General features: G+C 54.4%; 1 protein-coding gene across 1 annotated transcript; it reads right to left on the minus strand.

The window, feature by feature from the left end:
* Positions 1-1,233: 1,233 nt before the first annotated feature.
* LOC129022949 (glutathione hydrolase 5 proenzyme) lies at positions 1,234-6,377 on the minus strand. The gene is made up of 6 exons (XM_063662935.1): positions 6,100-6,377; positions 2,891-3,027; positions 2,337-2,527; positions 1,815-1,921; positions 1,514-1,680; positions 1,234-1,374 (listed from the first exon to the last, which is right to left on the minus strand). Exons 1-6 carry the CDS (start codon positions 6,125-6,127, stop codon positions 1,234-1,236), a joined length of 771 nt encoding a protein of 256 aa, XP_063519005.1. The 5' UTR covers positions 6,128-6,377.
* Positions 6,378-19,048: the final 12,671 nt, after the last annotated feature.

Consider the following 19,048-nt stretch of genomic DNA (forward strand, 5'->3'; position numbering starts at 1 on the left):
CCTCTGCATCCTGGGTTCCAGTGATTCTCCTGCCTCAACCTCCTGAGTATCTGGGACTATAGGCATGCGCCACCATGCCCAGCCAATTTTTTTGTATTTTTAGTAGAGACAAAGTTTCACCATATTGGCCAGGCTGGTCTCGAACTCCTGACCTCGTGATCCACCCACCTCTGCCTCCCAAAGTGCTGGGATTACAGGCATGAGCCACTGTGCCCAGCCGCTATCAATCTTTTAAATAGATCCTAACAAAGGGCATCCATCAACCCAAAGATGCTCCGAGGAAGCTGAGTCTCTGTCTAAGGATGGAGAGGGAGTCAGCCAGGAGAATTCAGCCCCTGGAGCTGCACCATGGGCTTCTGTGGGGAATCAAAAAAATGTTTATAGGCTGGGCATGGTGGCTTATGCCTATAATCCCAGCATTTTGGGAGGCCAAGGTGGGAAGATTGCTTGAGCTCAGGAGTTCAAGACCAGCCTAGGCAACATGGTGAGAGACCCTGTCTCTACGAAAAACAAAAAAATAAAAACTATCCAGGTGTGGTGGCACACACCTGTAGTCCTAGCTCCTTGGGAGCCTGAGGAGGAAGGATCACTTGAGCCCAGGATGTCAAGGCTGTAGTGAGCTGTGATCGCCACACTGCACTCCAGCCTGGGCAACAGAGTAAGATGCTGTCTCAAAAAAAAAATTATATATATATATATATATATACATATATATATGTATATATATATATGTATATATATGTATATATATGTATATATATATATGTATATATATATATACACACACACACACACACAGATAGATAGAGAGTAAAAATTACCACCAATGCCCTAGTGCCCCAGAAGAAAATCACTTTACAGACTGCCACAGGAAAAACAACCTCTTTCACAAATAAAGTTGCAAATATAAGTTACAAATCACACAAGGAAAAAGTCACCATGAGGGAGAGTCTGAGAGGCCCCAGCCAGGAAAACTCACGTCTGAAAAATGGCATCAACCACAGACCAGAGACCAAGATGCTGAGATCCTCAGCCTGGGAGCAGTGTAGACAACACCTTGCTCTCTGTCTTGGAGGCCACAGAACTGACCTGGAGGCCACTGACAGCCTCACCGATCAAGGTCCCCAATTCCTATGGCCCCCAAAGTTGAAGTGTACCTGGCCTAAGAATCTCAGTGACTGAATTCCTCCCAAGTGGCTTTGAGCAGCACGGACTTGGGGACTGGGCTCTGCCCTAGGCATCCAGCTCGGACCTCAGCCTCACCTGGCTGAAGCTGGGCTCGTACTCCACACAGCCCTTGCTGTCGACGTGCAGGATGGGGGCTGCGATGGCCGCTCTCAGGTCAAAGCCAAGCCACAGCTTGTTCATGATGGCCTGGGGGAGAGATGAGGGTTGCAGGGAGAAAGGGGGTACCTGCTACCCTACATCAGCCCTCACATCCCCACTCCAGAGAGAGTCAGACAGTATGCTGCCCAGAGAGGAGACACTCGAGCCAAGAGACCCCCAGACTCACCTGGGCCACGGCAGAGATGATGAGCTCCCCACCAGCCCTGCCAATCACTAGCTTCAACCCCTGGGCTTTGTTGATCAAGATGGAGGGCACCACGGAGGACGGGGAAGGCTCGCCTGGAACTGGGGGCCAGCACCTTCTGGGAGCTCCACCCACCCTGTCTCCACTCACTGCTGAGCAAACAGCAGCTTGGTGAGTGCAGTGACCCATCCAGGGGTTAGCATGCAGCCCCAGCCCAGCCCCCTCCCTCCTCTCCCCTGGCAGGGAGCCCTTGTGGACCCCGGGTGGGAAGCCTTGTTCTCACCAGGTGAGGGGGTGGTGCCGGAACCCCGGGGGCATCGCTCGCATAAATCCAGGAGCTCATTGTTGAGGATGATGCCTGTCCGTGGTGAATACACCATCGCTCCAAAGCTGCAGCCGTGGAGGCAGAGGCTAGGACCCGGGGCTCCCACCAGACACCACTTGCCCTGCACGCCTTGCAGGACCCCCTCATTTTAAAGCTGCCCTGAAGCATGCTGGAGCCCCTATTCTCTCCCTGGCACCACCCAGGAGGGGTCCCCAAAGACCCACCTGTGCCCCCACATCAGGGTACCTTTCTGAGTAACGCCTCCCATTCCCAGGTAAATCTTGGGTCGGGGCCACCCCAGCAGCAGCCTTTCCAGCCAGAGATGTCAGGGGTGGGGGCCTCTTTTGAAATAGAGGAGGAGAAAAAGGGCAAAAGCAAGGTGCTGCCTTATGGGGACAAGTGAGGGGACATGGGGCTGGGGGAGTGCAGGTCTAGGAGAGGAGGAGTGAAGCCATCTACCTTCCCCCAGGTCCTCCGCACGGTGTGTTGATGGTGCTGGTGGCAGCCACGGCGCTGCCATCCTCCCCCAGCACAGACACATGGGATGTGCCTGTCCCGTGGCCCCAGGCCTCGGCCAAGCTGTAGTGGCTGAGCTGGTGGTCCCCCTGGCCATCGATCTGTTGGTGGATGAGCTGGGCCAGGGTCTCCCCCAGCAGGTCCCGGGAGGCATTCTGGGGTGGGTGGGCAGGTGGCAGGGTCAGTGAGGGACCAGGTGGCATCCCCAGAACCAAGGGCAGGATGAACTCAGCCCCCATGGGGGCCACCTCCAGTCTGTCCTCTACCTTGTGGCCAGGCCTCCCTCAAGCCCAGCTAGGTCTAGACTCTGCTCACCCTCCAGGTCCTTTGAGATATGGTGCCACTCCTGCACCTGACCCCTGTACCTGCCACCCTGGGATCCCTTTCATTCCTGCCCTGGCCTAGAACCACATACATATCCCTCCAACCTCCCCCTGCCAGGCCTGACCCTCCTTTCATGCAAGTCCTCAGCAGGGGAGGAGGACAGCCCACCAGCCCAGAAACCTCAGCAACCTCACCTGGAGCTTTGGGTGGCTTCGAGGGTCCCTCAGCCTCCACCTCTGCCCCCTGGCAAACTTGAGCATCTCCACAAGGTGGTGGTACACGTTCACCCTCCCTTCAGGCCTGGCCACAGACTCTGCTGAGAAGTTGAACCCTGGAGAGGGGTTGGGACACAGGTTGGGGTCACCCTATGTAATGGGTTGAATGTTGCCCCCTGCCCCGGAAAGATCCACCCACATCCTGATTCCCAAAACCTGTGGATATTACCTTATACGGCACAAGAGTGACTAATACCTTAAGTGGAAAAGTATGTTAAAGATTTCTTTTTTTTTTTTGAGACACAGTCTCACTCTGTTGCCCAGGCTGGAGTGCAATGGCGTGGTCTCAGCTCACTGCAACCTCCACCTCCCAGGTTCTAGTGATTCTTGTGCCTCAGTCTCCTGAGACTACAGGTGGTCGCCACCACGCCCAGCTAATTTTTTTGTATTTTTAGCAGGGACGAGGTTTAGCCATGTTGTTTAGGCTGGCCTCGAACTCCTGGCCTCAAGTGATCTGCCTGCCTTGGCCTCTCAAAGTGCTGGGATCACAGACGTGAGCCACCATGCCCAGTCTTTTGTGTGTATGTGTGTGTGTGTGTGTGTGTGTGTGTGTGTGTTTTGTTTTTTTTTTGAGAGGGAGTCTTGCTCTATCACCCAGGCTGGAGTGTGTGGCGCGATCTCGGCTCACTGCAATCTCCACCTGCCAGGTTGAAGCAATTCTCCTGCCTCAGCCTCCTGAGTAGCTAGAACTACAGGCATGTGCCACCATGCCTGGCTAATTTTTGTATTTTTAGCAGAGATGGGGTTTTACTGTGTTGGCCAGGCTGGTCTCCAACTCCTGACCTCAAGTGATCCACCCTCCTTAGCCTCTCAAAGTGCTGGGATTACAGGCATGAGCCACTGCCCCTGGCCTAAAGTATGTTAAAGATTTTGAGAGGAGGAGATGATCCTGGATTATCTAGATGTGCCCTTAATGTGATCACAGACAGACACACAGAGGAGAGGACACACAGAGCAGAGGAGAAACCAGTATGACTATGGAGACAGAGACTGGAGTGAGGCAGCCACAAGCCAAGGAACGCTGGCAGCCACTGGAAGTGGGAAGAAGGTGTGAAAATTGTCAAAATAGAGCTGTGGCCAGGCACAGTGGCTCACACCTGTAGTCCTAGCACTTTGGGAGGCTGAGGTGGGTAGATCACCTGAGGTCAGGAGTTCGAGACCAGCCTGACCAACATGGTGAAACCCCATCTCTACAAAAAACACAAAAGTTATCCAGGCATGATGGTGGGTGCCTGTAATCCCAGCTACTGGGGAGGCTGAGGTGGGAGAATTGCTTGAACCCAGGAGGCAGAAGTTGCAGTGAGCCGAGATTCCGCCACTGCACTCCAGCCTGTGCAACAGAGTGAGACTCCATCTGAAAACAAAACACAAAAACAAAAAACTCTGAAAAATAGTGCCAGGGAAAGGCCATGAAGAGAGGACTCTCATGCACAAGTGCCCCATTCTCAGCTGGGTGCAGTGGCTCATGCCTGTAATCCCAGCACTTTGGGAGGCTGAGGTGGGTGGATCACATAAGGTTTGGAGTTTGAGACCAGTCTGGAGAACATGATGAAACCCCATATCTACTAATAACACAAAAATTAGCCAGGCATGGTGGCACACATGGGTAGTCCCAGCTACTCAGGAGGCTGAGGCAGGAGAACCTCTTGAACCGGGAGGTGGAGGTTCCAGTGAGCCAAGACCGCACCATTGCACTCCACTCCAGCCTGAACAACAAGAGCAAAACTCCATCTCAAAAAAAAAAAAAAAAAAAAAAGAATGATATAATGGTGTCCGGCATGCTGGCTCATGCCTGTAATCCCAGCACTTTGGGAGGCCAAGGCAGGCAGATCACCTGAGGTCAGGAGTTCAAGACCAGCCTGGCCAACATGGTGAAACCCTGGCTTTACTAATAATACCAAGAAAATTTAGCCAAGCATGCTGGTGGGCACCTGTAATCCCAGCTAGTGGAAGGCTGAGGCAGGAGAATCACTTGAACTCAGGAGGTGGAGGAGGTTGCAGTGAGCTGAGACCACACCATTGCACTCCAGCCTAGGCAACAGAGTGAGACTCCATCTCAAAAAAATTAAAAAAAAGAAAAAGAATGATATAATGGACTCTGGGTACTCAAGGGGAAGAGTGGGAGGGGAGGGGGATGAGGGATAAAAGACTACACACTAGGTACAGTGACTGCTTGGGTGATGGGTGCAACAAGATCTCAGAAATCAGCATTAAAGGCCAAGTGCAGTGGCTCATGCCTGTAATCCCAGCACTTTGGGAGGCTGAGGCAAGTGGATCAATTAAGGTCAGGAGTTCAAGACCAGCCTGGCCAACAGGATGAAACCCCGTCTCTACTAAAAAGATAAAAGTTGGCTGGGTGTGGTGGCTCATGCCTGTAATCCCAGCACTTTGGGAGGCCAAGGGGGGTGAATCACCTGAGGTCAGGAGTTCAAGACCAGCCTGGCCAATATAGTGAAACCCCATCTCTACTAAAAATACAAAAATTAGCCAGGTGTGGTGATGCATGCCTGTAATCCCAGCTACTCAGGAGGCTGCAGTGAGGCGAGATCACGCCACTGCACTCCAGCCTGGGTGACACAGCGAGACTCTGTCTCGGGAAAAAAAAAATTAGCTGGGCATGGTGGTACATGCCTGTAATCCCAGCTACTTAGGAGGCTAAGGCATAAGAATCACTCGAACCCGGGAGGTGGAGGTTGTAATGAGCTGAGATTGCACCACTGCACTCCAGCCTGGGTGAAAGAGCGAGACTCCATCTCACAATAAATAAATAACTAAAAATAAAAAGAGAAATAAGTAAAAATAACAACCAAACAACAAAACAGCACAGTTTATCCAAAGAGACAGAGACTCTTAGAACTGAGAAAAAGGGCCCTGTTGGGCTCTAGGAGACCCACATCCTGCTCTCGGGGTCACCGTCCCCTACCCAGAGGCTACTAAGAGAATCCAAGAAAAGAACAGGTGGCTCTATCCACCTGGGACACCCCGTGCCCAGGCAGCCTGCTTACACACCCCGTGCCCAGGCAGCCTGCTTACACGTGGGGAAGCTGAGTCTCAGAGGGGCTAAGGTATTGCCGAGGTCCACTTGCCCGGTTTCCAGGGCCCATGCCCCCATGCCCTGCCCTGCTTACCTCCCAATCTCCGAGCAGGGCTTGGCATCCGCAGCTGAACAGGCCTGGTGTACACATGGTTGTCAGGTTCCTTGGAGGCCGAGGGCAGCCAGAGACAGAGGCCGACGATGACCAGCACCAGGACCACGGCCAGCAGGCCCAGCACCACTACCTTCTTCTTCGTGGCTCTGCTGCATCCACGGGGCAAGGAGCAGGGTCAGGCCCAGCCTCAGACACTCCCCAACTGGCCCCTCCCCAACAGGGCACAGTCTAAAGTCAGGCCTCAGAAACACAAGCCCAGTGTCTCCTTCCCGCCTCTCAGAACGTGTGCATGCTGTCCAGTCCTAGGGGTGGACACCTCCAAGGAGGAGCAGAGGCAGCGAAAGAGCAGGAGCTGCCAGAGAACCCATAAGCTTACCTAGTCCCAGAGGGGGCAAGAGGCCAGCCAGGGGGTGCCCAGCAGCCCTGGGGGACAGTGGAAGGCATCTACACAGGGTGCAGGACAGGCAGGCCTCTCACAGAGGTCCAGCCTGGCCAGGAGGACAGGGAGGCTGATGTCACAGCAGCAAGGAGGCACACGGTGACTCTGCACAGTAACTCAGCCTGTCACCAGGTGACTAAAGTTCACGCAGCCCTGGGAGGGCCCCGAGTGGGAGGTGCTGTGAGCCGGGGAATGGGGTTCCCGCTTCCCAGGCTCAGTTCCCTCCAAAGGGCGCTGTCTGCCCACGAGCCCCTCCAGTAAGCCCCAGGCTGGGTCCCTTCTGGCTCTCCCTGTCCCTGTTCAGAACATCTGAACTCACAGCCAGTGTCCCAGAGATGGCTCTGGAGATGGTGGAGTAGTGGTGCCCCAGGCAGTAGACCAGAACCCAGCCTAAGGGGCCTCACCACACCCTGCTGTCAATGCTAAAGGTGAGTTCCAGGAACATGGCCTGGGACCCTGAGTGCAGACTGGTTCTGCTGCCCATCCAGAAACATTAGCACCCCAGGCCCAAGGAACCACCTGAACAGCCCAGAAAGGCAGGGCCCAGAGAGGGCCTGAGCTGGCCCAAGCTCACACAGCCCAGCAGTGCAGGCCTGGCCACTTGGTAACTGCCCCAAGTTACTCATGTTTCTGACCAGCCCACCAAGAAGTCTGAGCCAGGAACAGCCACGGGCCCAGCCCAGGGGACCTTGGACAGTTCTGCCCATTCCCCTGTGGCCTCATCTGCCAAGGATCTGGGCCAGAGGCTCCCTGAGTCACAGCTCCCTCCCCTGCTCCTGGGCCTGCTGTGCCTACAGTGCCGGAGAGCCCCTGCAGCCTCCACCTGAGGTCTATTTCGTGGCCATAACACCTACCCCACAATCATCCTTCCAGGCTGCCCCAGCTGACAGAAGGGGACATGAAGGCTGACCCAATATTGCTGCCTGCCTGGGTCACATAGGCCTGTCCTGTCATCCACTGCTCTCATATGGGCTCTGGACAGAACCCACCAGACACACAACTGTGAGATCCTCAATAGCCCTAGGGTGGAGGTGCTATGACCAAGCCCTTTCCCAGGCTATTCCTCCCCCTGAAGATCACGGTGACTGGGAAGATGACAAGGCAGCAACCAAGGCCCCATGACCTGTCCCTGAAGGCTAGACAGCAGACAGGAACATCAGGGGATTTGGCCCTGCTAAGTGGCTGCATTCCACGGCAGTCAGCCAGGAGGGGTCTAAAGTGGAGAGCCACAGGGCTCTGTCCCCTGCCCTAGCCCGCTCAGCAGTTTCCTCTCTGCCTGAGAGCATATAAGACATGCAGGATTCACAGCAGCAGGTGAGCAGGAAGAATGTCTGAGTGGGCAAAGGATGGCCCAGACCCCCGCAGCTGACCCCAAAAGGAAAACCCTGGGCTGGGGAAAGTAGGGAGACAGAGCTGCCTTCGATGGGGCACAGCTGAAGCCTGGCAGCAGCTGAGGATTCCAGAGAGGGGAGACAGGAGGGGAGGCACTTTATCAAAGGCCATGTCAACAGAGGTAGGGCCTACAGAATGAAGGAGGTTTTTCCTTGCATGCTGAGTGTGTCACATTTTGTCCCAGTCAGCCCTCTACCCCATGAATGCAGACAGGGCACCTAGGGGGAAGTGGGTCTGGGGAAGCCATGTCACCCGAGGAAAGACTGCAGGGGCTGGCCTAGAAGTCTTCTGCAGACCCCACAGCTCTTGTCCTGGGCACATAAGGTAGTGAGTTCCCTGTCCCGAAAAATGTGCAAGCCTCACTCACCCAGAGACACTGACTCTGCTGTCAGTACCACCCACTTCCAACACACGTGCAAGCATGCACACACACAACTGAGCCTAATCTAGGCTGAGCAGAGCAGCTTCCCAGGATGCAGCAGAGAGAGGAGTATGAGGAAGAGGTAGACATGGCAGCCAGTCTGAAGTTTCCTGGTTACTCCTTCAACCCAGCTTGATGGCTTTGTCACCACAACCCCAGAGCCACAAGGGTGAAACCGGAGCACAGCCCCAACCCCATTCACAGGCAGGAAACTGAAGCTTAGACAAAAGGGATTTACCGAGGTCAGCTGGCCCCAGGAGGTCTGCAGACCTGCAGGTAAGCCCAGGACCCATCCATCCCTTACCCTGCCAGCCCCCAGAATGGAATCACCATCCCTGGGTATGAGAACACACAGACCTCTGTGGCTTCCCCAGGCCTGTCTACATCCCTGGACCAGACGCTTACTACCCAGACCTGGAGTTGGAATCCATCTTCCACGCTGTCTACCCTTGCGGTGCAGAGTTGAGAATTAGAAAAAACACTCCTTCACTAATATTTAATAAGCACTACCTGCCGGAAACCTGTTGAAAGAACTATATATATATCCCCATATATATAGCTGATAGGTGGCAGGCGCCCCCTGGAGTTGGGCAATGATCCCTTGCACAACCGGCCCTACCCAACCCCAATCCACAGCCACTAACAGAGCCCAGGAGCGGGGCAAGCATGGCCCAAGGACACAGGGTCCCCCAACCCCATCACAGCTCTGGCTCTACTCCAGAGCTGACCCCCCACCCCCACTCAGGGCTGCCAGATCCTCCCGGGTCTGTTTCTTCATGCTGCACTCTTCCCTCCCTTTTTTTTTTTTTTTTTTTTTGAGATGGAGTCCCACTCTGTTGCCCAGGCTGGAGTGTAGTGACGCGATCGCGGCTCACTGCAAACTCTACCTCCCAGGTTCAGGTGATTCTCCCGCCTCAGCCTCCCGAGTAGCTCAGATTACAGGCACACACCACCATGCCCAGCTAATTTTTGTATTTTTAGTAGAGAAGAGGTTTCACCATGTTAGCCAGGATGGTCTCGATTTCTTGACCTTGTGATCTGCCCGCCTTGGCCTCTCAAAGTGCTGGGATTACACACATGACCACTGTGTCTGGCCCACTCTTCCCTCTCAATTCCAAGAAGCCATGGCTCTCTCAAGGGCTTCTTCAAATAAGTCAGGTGACTCTGCCCCAGCCCTCCCTCACCCACCGGCATACCTCTCTCAAACCCACTTATCAGCCAAGAAACAGAGGCCCCCCCAGCGTAGACGCAGTTGGATAAAGAACCCAGGGCTCTCCCCACCTGTGGGATCCCTCTGCAGGATGTGCCCACATGAGTTGCCCCCTTCACCCTGAAGTGCAACTCACTCCCACTGCACAGGTGCATAAACCAAGGCTCGGAGAGGAAGAGGAACTCCTCTAGAGCACAGCAAGCATAAGGCAGAGCTGAGAATGGAACTCAGGCCTCCAGACACTCCTGGGAGTCCCCTGGCCTGAGCTTCCCCACCTATGATGTCCAGCAGCTCAGAGAGGGTGAGTGGCTCCTCTGGGTCACACAGCACTGGGCCACAGCCAGCTGCCCTCACTCACTGGCTCACCGGACTCTAGATCTGGTCGTCCAGCAGCACACCAAAACCAAGCTAAGATTCCCCGCTGTGACCCAGCTCCTCTTCCCCGCCTCCCCCAGCAGCCTGGGGGCGGGCAGTGTGGTGCAGGGGAGGCATTAAAGGCACAAGAACTGCTGCAGTTGGGACAAGGGCTGGCTCCTGGTCCTATCCCTGGGGCTGTGATCTGGGACCGCTGCAGGTCTGAGTCCGGTGGGGTCTCAAACCCTGAATGAGAGACCTGAGCTCTGACGGCCTTGGTGGGGCTGAATGAGGCCGGGTTTCAGTGGAAGGCAGATTAGACCAAAGGTTCCCTGGGAGATGGGGCCACAGAGCTGGGGTGCAGCCAGATGCCCACGCCAGGAGGAGCTGGAGATCTAAGCATCTGAGGCCCCACAAGGTCTGAGGAGCCTAGATCACCTCTACAACCCCAGGGCAGGGGATGCCTCTCCTAACAGGCCCTCTCCCCAGCTTGCAGGGGTACAGGTGGGGCTCTAGGAGATGTCACTCCAAGGACCTTGGTCACCTCGACTGAAGGGAGTCACATGATCCAGGAGGGTCCTTCCTCAACCCCCAATTTCAGGGGTCTGAGCAGACAGGCTGACAGAGGACCCTAGACAGTGGAAGCAGTGGGATGAGGCCCATCCATCCATCACACCCTCACCCGCTCTGCCCCATTCAATAAGATGGGGTGGGTGCCCCCACAGGGCTGGCAGGCCCAAGCCTCTCAGCCCTCAGATAGAGGTCCACACGTGGTCTGCAGCCTGCCAGAATTGTCACTCTTAGCAAGGTGCACGCTTACATTCCTTCTTTCATTCCATCATTCATTCTCCCATCAAATCCTGCCCCCTCCAGATTCTTCTCTCAAGGAGCTCTGACCTGGCCGGGCAGGAGAGAGTATGGTCACCCCAGGGGGAAGAGCCCTAGGGGAGGGGCAGACACCAGAATAGGGGCCCTGGGAATCCAAACCGAGCTGGGATTGGATTTGGAGAGGACCTGCCAGGCGGAAGGAACCACCTCACCCTGAAGGCCAGGAAATGGAGCCTTTTCCAGGAAGTGAGGGCTGCAGGGGACCTCTTGAACACCCTAGGCCCTTCCTGAGCCCCGAGGTGTCAAGGCTGGAAAAGGAGGTGGCCAAGCTAAGACCTTCAAGGCCAGGCCAGTCTGGACTTTGAGAGCCCTGGGAGGCTGGTGAATGTGTCACCAGGCCCAGTTACCCATTAACCCTGGCTCACTATTAAGACCCTGGTGGGTGTCCATTAGCTCCCTGGCCGGTTTCAGGAGCCAGGCAGAGGGCAGGGGTCACGGGAAGAAGGGAGTGCTGATTGGGGTGCTAGGTGGAGGCTGGCTGAGCTGGCTCTCTTGTGTCCTTGTTCCTTGAGGCGCATTCCAGGGCCAAGCTGGCCTCCAGCCAGGGGCAGCTGCAAACACAGCCCGGTGGGGGTGCCACCCCACCATCCTAGTGACTTTCATCTCCTTATCACTCCTGTGTACTGGCACCAGCAGCTCACAGTGCCTCAGGGGCCTCAGCCTGACAGGAGGCTCAAGGGGCCAGTCCAGTGCCTGGCTCAGCATCCAGCCACACTGCTCCTCTGAGAAATGGGCCCACTGTGGCCTCCAAAGCCCTGTCTGTTTCAGCGGGCTGGGATCTGCCCCACCTCTGTATCTGGGAAAACAAGGCCCTGGTGGGGCAAGAAGGGAGCTCCTGGCATAGGAACCTGCAGGCTAAGAGGGGAAGGGACCTGCCCAAAGCCACTCGGCAGGACAGTGACCCATGACACCAGGAAGGCTGTGCAAACCACTTCCTGCAACTGGCGTCTCATTGCAGCCCCACCCCACTGACAGGTCCAGGAAGCTGACCACACTGAGTACCAGGAATCACCCGGAAAGCCTCGTGCCCTGAGTGGGCCATGGTGAGGGCCATGGCGGGGTGGGGTGGGGGTGGGGTGCATGGGGGCACGACATCCTGAACTGCAGTCATGAGGCTCACAATGAGTGAGCAATGAGGATGGGTCCAGATGCAAGCCGTGCCTGGCCCATACTCCAGAACCACTGGAACAACATCTCAGGGACCCCTGGGAGCCAGAAACCCAATATTATCCCGGACATTTTGTGTCCTCTGGTGTCCTGCACCAAGTAGACACTTGGCAAACTGGCTAAATAGAACTGACTTCAAATCCAAGCATCATAGCATCTGAGTCAATATTAGGATCACAGAATCTCAAGTGTTTGTTCTCTGAGCTTCCAGCATCCCAGAAATGTCGGCTTACATACTTTCCCCAATGGGGAGCTCACTACCTCCAAAGACAGTGGGACTGTGGTTGGCTGGCAAGTTCTTCCCAACATTAAGCCCCAATTTGCCTCTTTGTAACACCTGCTGCTGGTGGGCCTGGCCTCAGATCCTGCCCACTGTTGAAGGCCACAGAGCAAAGAAGCAGGGGCCACCCCAGATCCTGTACCTGGCCACAGATTCTCTGAGCCACAAAAACCACACTGAAGGGATGGGAGGACGACTTCAGCTCAATGAAAGAGCTGGTGCCACTCAGCTGTGATGGAGGGAGGTCAGCACAGGCCAACTGTGGGCATGGGCAGAACTCCTGTGCCCCCAGAGCCTGGCCAACACCCCCAGTGCCATTTGCAGCATCTGTTATTCCAGCACCCACCTGTGATGTGAGGACACAGGCTGCAGCATGACCAAGTGCGTGGGCCCTTCAGAATTGTCAGCTTGTGAATGCCTGGGAGCACCCAGCAGCAGGGCTGGCCTGGCACTTGATGGACCAAGTCCAACTTCCAAACTCAGAGGCAGGATGGCAGAGGCATGGGCCCTAGAGTCCCTGGGTTCAAACTCAACCCCAGCCACTGATAGTGTGGGTATCACAGCAGCCTTTCCCTTCCTGGCCTCAGTCTCCTACCTGAAGGGCAGGGATAACTAGAACAGTTGCTGGGTGGATTCCTTGAGACAGCCACGCGCAGACTGTAAGAAGCCCCTGCTACTTTTGAGGCCTCACAGGGTCTCGCCGGGCTCCGACACCGGGCCTGTAGGAGCTTCTCTCCTTTCCTGATAAGCAGCTCAGAGCAGGGGCCCAAAGGGCGCCCCTCCTGGCCACCCTGTCCTCCCTGCCCAAGGCACCCTCCACAGGTAGTATTTATCACATCACCTGGTAATTATCTGCAGTGTCTGAAAGCTCCAAGGAGGGTTTGGGGGTGCAGGAAGACTGTCCATGCCTCAGCCCTGACACTATCCCACGTCCTGGTCTCCAGGAAAGCCAACCTGAACCCGCTCCTGTCTCAAGGCCTCCCTGGTGACACGCCCATGCCCATCTGTTCATACACAGTCCCCTGTGACTTCACTGATGCCAAAACTGCGCAGCACTTTCCACGCACGCCATGCTCTCATCTGGACTTTTGGGGACCTCCCCCTGCCTCATAGCAGCACCTTCCCGACCTCCCTCGCTTCTTGGATACTGGGCTCAGGAATGCTCTCACTGATGAGTCTGGGCCCTGCTGGCTAAACGTTTCAGACACACCAGATGGACATGCCCAAGCCTGAGCTAAGCAGCTGCCTCCCCAGACCTCCTACCACCAGGGCAGCCACAGTCTAGCCCTGGGCAGCTGCCCCTGCATCCTCACTGGTCCTGTCCAGCTGCTCCCACCTCTATACCCCACTCCCAGCCTCACTTGACCCCCGGTCCCCACAGGCCACCCCTCTCACCTGGAGATTCCCAATCACAGGTCCCAGCCCCCCTGCTGTTTCCCTACTGCAGCCCTGGCAATCAGCATGCACATCTGAGCATACCCCTCCCCCACTGGAAAAAAAACACTCCAGAGGCCCCCCTTGTCCTACCTTGCTGGCACCCGTCCTTTCCTCCTTTTTTTTTTTTTTTGGAGTGAGGCAGCTGGATATGAACCATCCTCTCCTCTTGCTCCTTCCCCGTCTTTGGGACTTTGCATTGACTCCATTATCATGGAGACACTCTTCAGACACCAATCACAATGCCACCTCCTCCTGAAGCCCTCCAGCACTGCACCTCACTCTGCAGGCCAGCTGTGACTGCTGCCTCCTCCACAGTATCCACAGTGCACAACAATCTTCACTGAATGGATGGATGCCAGCTGTCAGGTGGCTAGCCGTTTTTACTAAAATGCATCTTCTAGGACTTTACACTGAATCTACCTAGCCACCTGACAGCTGGCATCTCTTATCTTGTAATCCCAGCACTATGGGAGGACGAGGTGGGTGGATCACTTGAGACCAGGAGTTTAAGACCAGCCTGGGCAACATAGTGAGACCCTGTCTTTAATTTTTGAATTATATATTTTTTTTATAAGGCCAAAGAGGACAAGGTTTGGGGCACTTCATGTGGAGGCTGACAGGAAGGTGAGTTAAGAACTCATCCACGGCCAGGCACAGTGGCTCATGCGTATAATCCCAGCACTTCCAGAGGGCGAGGTGGGTGGACGGCTTGAGCCCAGGAGTTCACCACCAGCCTGGGCAATATAGGGAGACCCCTTCTCTACAAAAATAAAAAAAAAATTAGCTGGGTGTGGTGGCACATGCCTGTGTTCCCAGCTACTTGGGAGGCTGAGGGGGATGATCACTTGAGCATGGGAGGCGGAGGCTGCAGTGAGCTGAGATAGTGCCACTGTACTCCAGCCTGGGCAACAACAAAAAAACCCAACTCATCCATGTGTCCAACTCCACCAGGACAGAAACTTCTGTACTTGGGAGTCTTCCAGTCTTCGCCTTATATTATCTCTTCATCTGACTGTTTATTTGCAGCCTTTATTTATTTTATCTTTTTTTGTGATCCACCCGCTTCGGCTTCCCAAAGTGCTGGGATTACAGGGGTGAAACACCGTGCCCAGCCTGTTTTTTAAAAATAATATTTTATTTTTTAAAATAACCCTTCATTGAGGTATAATTGAAACACAATAAAGTGAACATTCCAAGCCTTACAAGATTTAGGTGGGCAATATGATACATTTTGCCACATGTATACACCCATGAAGCCACTATCACAATCAAGATAGTAAATGTACCTGTCACCCCAAAAGTTTCCTCATGCCTCTTGGTAATCCCTCCCTCACACCTCTCCCTGCCCACCACCATCCAAAAGCAACCATTGATCTGCTTTCTGTTTCCATAGTTTGCATTTTATGGATTTTGGGATATATAAAATAATATAAAATATACTTTTTTTTTTGTGTGTGAGGTGGAGTCTCTGTCACCCACACTGGAGTGGAGTCTCAGCTCACTGCAACCTCCACCTCCCGGATTCAAGCTCTTCTCATGCTTCAGCCTCCTAAATACCTGGGACTACAGGCACATGCCATCATGCCCAGCTAATTTTTGTATTTTTAGTAGAAACAGGGTTTCACCATGTTGACCAGTTTGGTCTTGAACTCCTGACCTCAAGTGATCTGCCTGCCTCGGCCTCCCAAAGTGCTGGGATCACAGGCATGAGCCACCATGCCCGGCAGGCAAACACATTTCTAGTTCATGCATACATATGGCAGGTGGGATGAACCTGCCCCGGAGCCCCCGATGGTGCTCATGGGCAGAGCAGGGTGATCCCCAGGTCCTAAGATGGCATGCTTGGATGCTGGCATCAGGTGGTCTGGCCTGTTGTTAGGCCCCCTGATGGTGCAAGCACATGCCAGAAGTGGAAGGCAGGGCAGGTCTATCCCCAGGTCCCTGGATGGAGTACTTGGGTACTTGTGGGGTGGGCGTTCTCTGGGAGGGGTCAGCCTGTCCTTAGGCCCTGTGGGAGCCTGCATGGACACAGGTTGTGGTTGGTGGGCTGGGGTGATCCCCAGGACCCTGAATGTCATCCTTGGGGACCAGGGGCAGGTGGGCTGGGTCTGTTGGCAGTCCTCCCTATGGTATGTGTGTGTGCCAATGGCAAGAGGTGGGCAGAGCAATTTCCAGGCTCCCAGGTGGCTTGCTTGGGTGGCAGTGGTGGTGACTGGTTGTGAGTGGGTTGAGTCTGCATTCAACAGTCAACTCAGAAACCCCAGATGCCATTTTCCATGCCAACTGGCCTGTCCACCACTCAGAAAGGCCCTGGACACTGTGCCATGTGGCTGGCCCCACACTGGGCCAGGCTTCCATGTGGATAGGAAACATGGGAGGCAGGAGGTCTGGGCCCTGCCCTGCAGAGGGAGAAGAATGGGACACAGGCAGTGGTCATTGAGCGGAAGAGATGGAATGAGCAGAGGATGCTGCGAGGTGGTGTGTATAAGGAATCATGGAGCTGAAGGTGTTCATCTGACATATACCAGAAACTAACACAAAGTAGGAAAATACACAAAACCAAATAATCCAACAAAACTTGGGCAAAGAACTGATAGACATTTCTGAAAAGAAGGCAGGAAATGAACTAACAGGTAAAAAAAAAAGTTTGCCCACATCACTAATCACACAAAAATGTAAATCAAAGTCACACTAATACAGTGTCCCCATCCACATAAAATGAATGTTGCCAAAAGCAAAAAGAGAATTTTTAAAAGGCAATCACAAGTGTAGATTTACAGAGAGGGAAACTCTTTGACACTACTGGTGGGAATGTAAATTGGTGTACACATTGTGAACAATAGTTGGCAGTTCCTCCTCAAACTAAAAATACAAGTACTGTGTCATCTAGCAATCTCACCACTAGGAAATACAAAGTACATGGATGTATTATGCTCCCTGACTACAAATGACACAGAAGACCTATAGTGATCCAAACAATATGGTATCGGCATTAACACAAAAATACAGAACAATAAGACACAACAACGGAGCCAAATACCAAACCCAAATTCATATATGATGGACACATTTTTAACAAATATACCCAGGGGATGGGAGACCCTGGGCTGCCTTCAGTCGGGGCTGCAGAAGTGTCCTGGGGGACCTGTAGCCACCTCTCACCTGGGCTCTGGATGGTTTCTACTCCATGAGGATTTCCAGAGTTTCCCCTCAGCCACCCTCAGAGTCAGGGGGGCTTCCATGGGGCTGCGACCTTCTGTCCCAGTCTTTCCTGTCTATGACACACCGTGTGACCTAAGTATACTGCAAGATGTAGGTGCGTGCATTGAAAGCGTACAGTTAAGATGACCTACAACCGATGCTACTCTAAGTCTTCCAGAGATTTTTCAGATAACCCCAGAGTAAAACAAACTAGCAACATCCCATGGTTTTGCAAACCAGAACCAACAACTGCACAGAAACAGCTCCCTATGCGCCATCAGACACTCTCCAGACCTGCCCCTCACTCACAAATGTAACAAAGCAGCATGAACCCAGGCAGTCACCACTCCTCAGGGCCACAAAACCACCTCTATCGGTCAGGAAGCCTTTGATCTGGGCCAGGCTGCCGACCCACAGGGGTTAATTGTGCCTCTCATGCTGAGTGTTGTTTCCCCTCACTGGGCTAACCCCCACCCTTCCACCAAGAAGGGCCCCCAGGGAAACAGCTGTTTGACATCCAGGAGCCCACGTGGAACATTCCAGCAACCTGGATGGCCTCAGCCACCTCTAGTACCAGCCTTTCCCTCTGTGGGGCTCCCTTCCTGGCTCTTACTCGTGCAGGTCAATCTAAAGTGGCTGAGATGTCCTGCTCCCTCAGGCTCCCGGGTCACCCTGATGGCATAGGCAGGTGTCTGCATTGAAGAATGAGGTACCCATAGGCTGACTTCCCTGGTGTGGGGGACAATGCCTGGGACCTCCAGACAGCCAGCCCCAGGTAAAGAATCCAGCTCTGACACAGCTCAAAGACTGTGTGGTGGACCTGGAGAGACTCTTTGGGCCTGTGCCCTCTTCTGGCTCACTGGATTCTTAGGATTATTGAGAGACTGGGCTTAAAGCTCTCAGCCTAGGGCCCAGAATGCCACAGGGAATCAAATCAGCATGACCAGGGATCGAAGACCTCTCCTTGGCTGGGAATGGGGGATCAGGGTTGCAGAGACAAGGGGCACAGAGAGATGCCCGTGCCATCAGAGAAGGGACTGGGGTCCACCCTGGGCTTCTCAACCTGAAAGCGAGGACTTGCTGTGCCCTGAGCTCACATGCCCCTTGGGAGTCCATTGTGACTGCAGTCCAGCGGGGTCAATGTCCACACTGATATCGGAAAGAAGTCCTGGGAGATGCGGAGGGCATCCTGTAGCGGCAGGCAGTCTGGGTGGTCCACAGGTGTGAGCTTCAGCAGGTCATTGGAAGGGATGAGGTGGTGAATTGGGGGCCGTGTTTTTGGGGTTTGATGAGAAGCTCCTGGGGGAATGCTCAGTCCTCACCAAAAGAATTCAAGGGGCAGGCCCTCAGGGACCCACAGTCATGCCTGCAAAATCTGAACTGAAAATTAGAATCAGAGCAGCAGGGTTTACTTTAAAAGGGCCTGGGCTCGCTTTTCTCCCTGCTGCCATCATTACTCTTTTCCCCTAGCAGAGGCAGCCGGGTGGAGGCTCATCTCACCAAGCAGCTGGGAGAGACACTCCTCTACCCACCCTGCAGCTGCTCCAAGGATACTGGAGACCAAAATACAGGGGTTGGGGAAGCAGGACGTTCCTGCCTCCACTGAGAGAGCAATTGTTCAAATGCCAAGCTCAGTAGCTAAGCTCTATTGAGGCCCTGGCCCTGCTGGCATGGTTACCACAGGCCTGGCAGGCATACTCAGGGCCCAGGATCCCTCTGCCTGACTTTTCAAATGGGCTGTTGTCAGCGACTCTGGCGCCCTCCCACCCTGGGCTCACTCTTTTGAGAAACTCCTAAGCCTTCTCTGGCCCTTCAGGGGCCTTAACACTTATGTGTAGGACCAGGATGCTCTGAATGACCTACCTGGTCAATGGGCTGCTACAGCAGAGCTGTTGGGGATGGGAGAGAGAAAAAGGACAATGACATACAAAGAACCATTCAACACCTCAGAGACCAGCTTTGTGCCCCCACCCACCCGCCTTGCTCCCCACATGAACACCTGCTTGCAGGAAGCCAAAGTGGTTCCACAGCAGCCTCCACCTCTGTTCTCACTCCCAGGGCAGACCAAGCAGCAAGCACAGGTGACACACAGCCCTGGTGACCCTGTCACCTCTCTACCCATGCCTACTGTCCCATCAG

The sequence above is a fragment of the Pongo pygmaeus genome, chromosome 23 (genome assembly GCF_028885625.2).
Source record: "Pongo pygmaeus isolate AG05252 chromosome 23, NHGRI_mPonPyg2-v2.0_pri, whole genome shotgun sequence".
Lineage (NCBI taxonomy): Eukaryota > Metazoa > Chordata > Mammalia > Primates > Hominidae > Pongo > Pongo pygmaeus.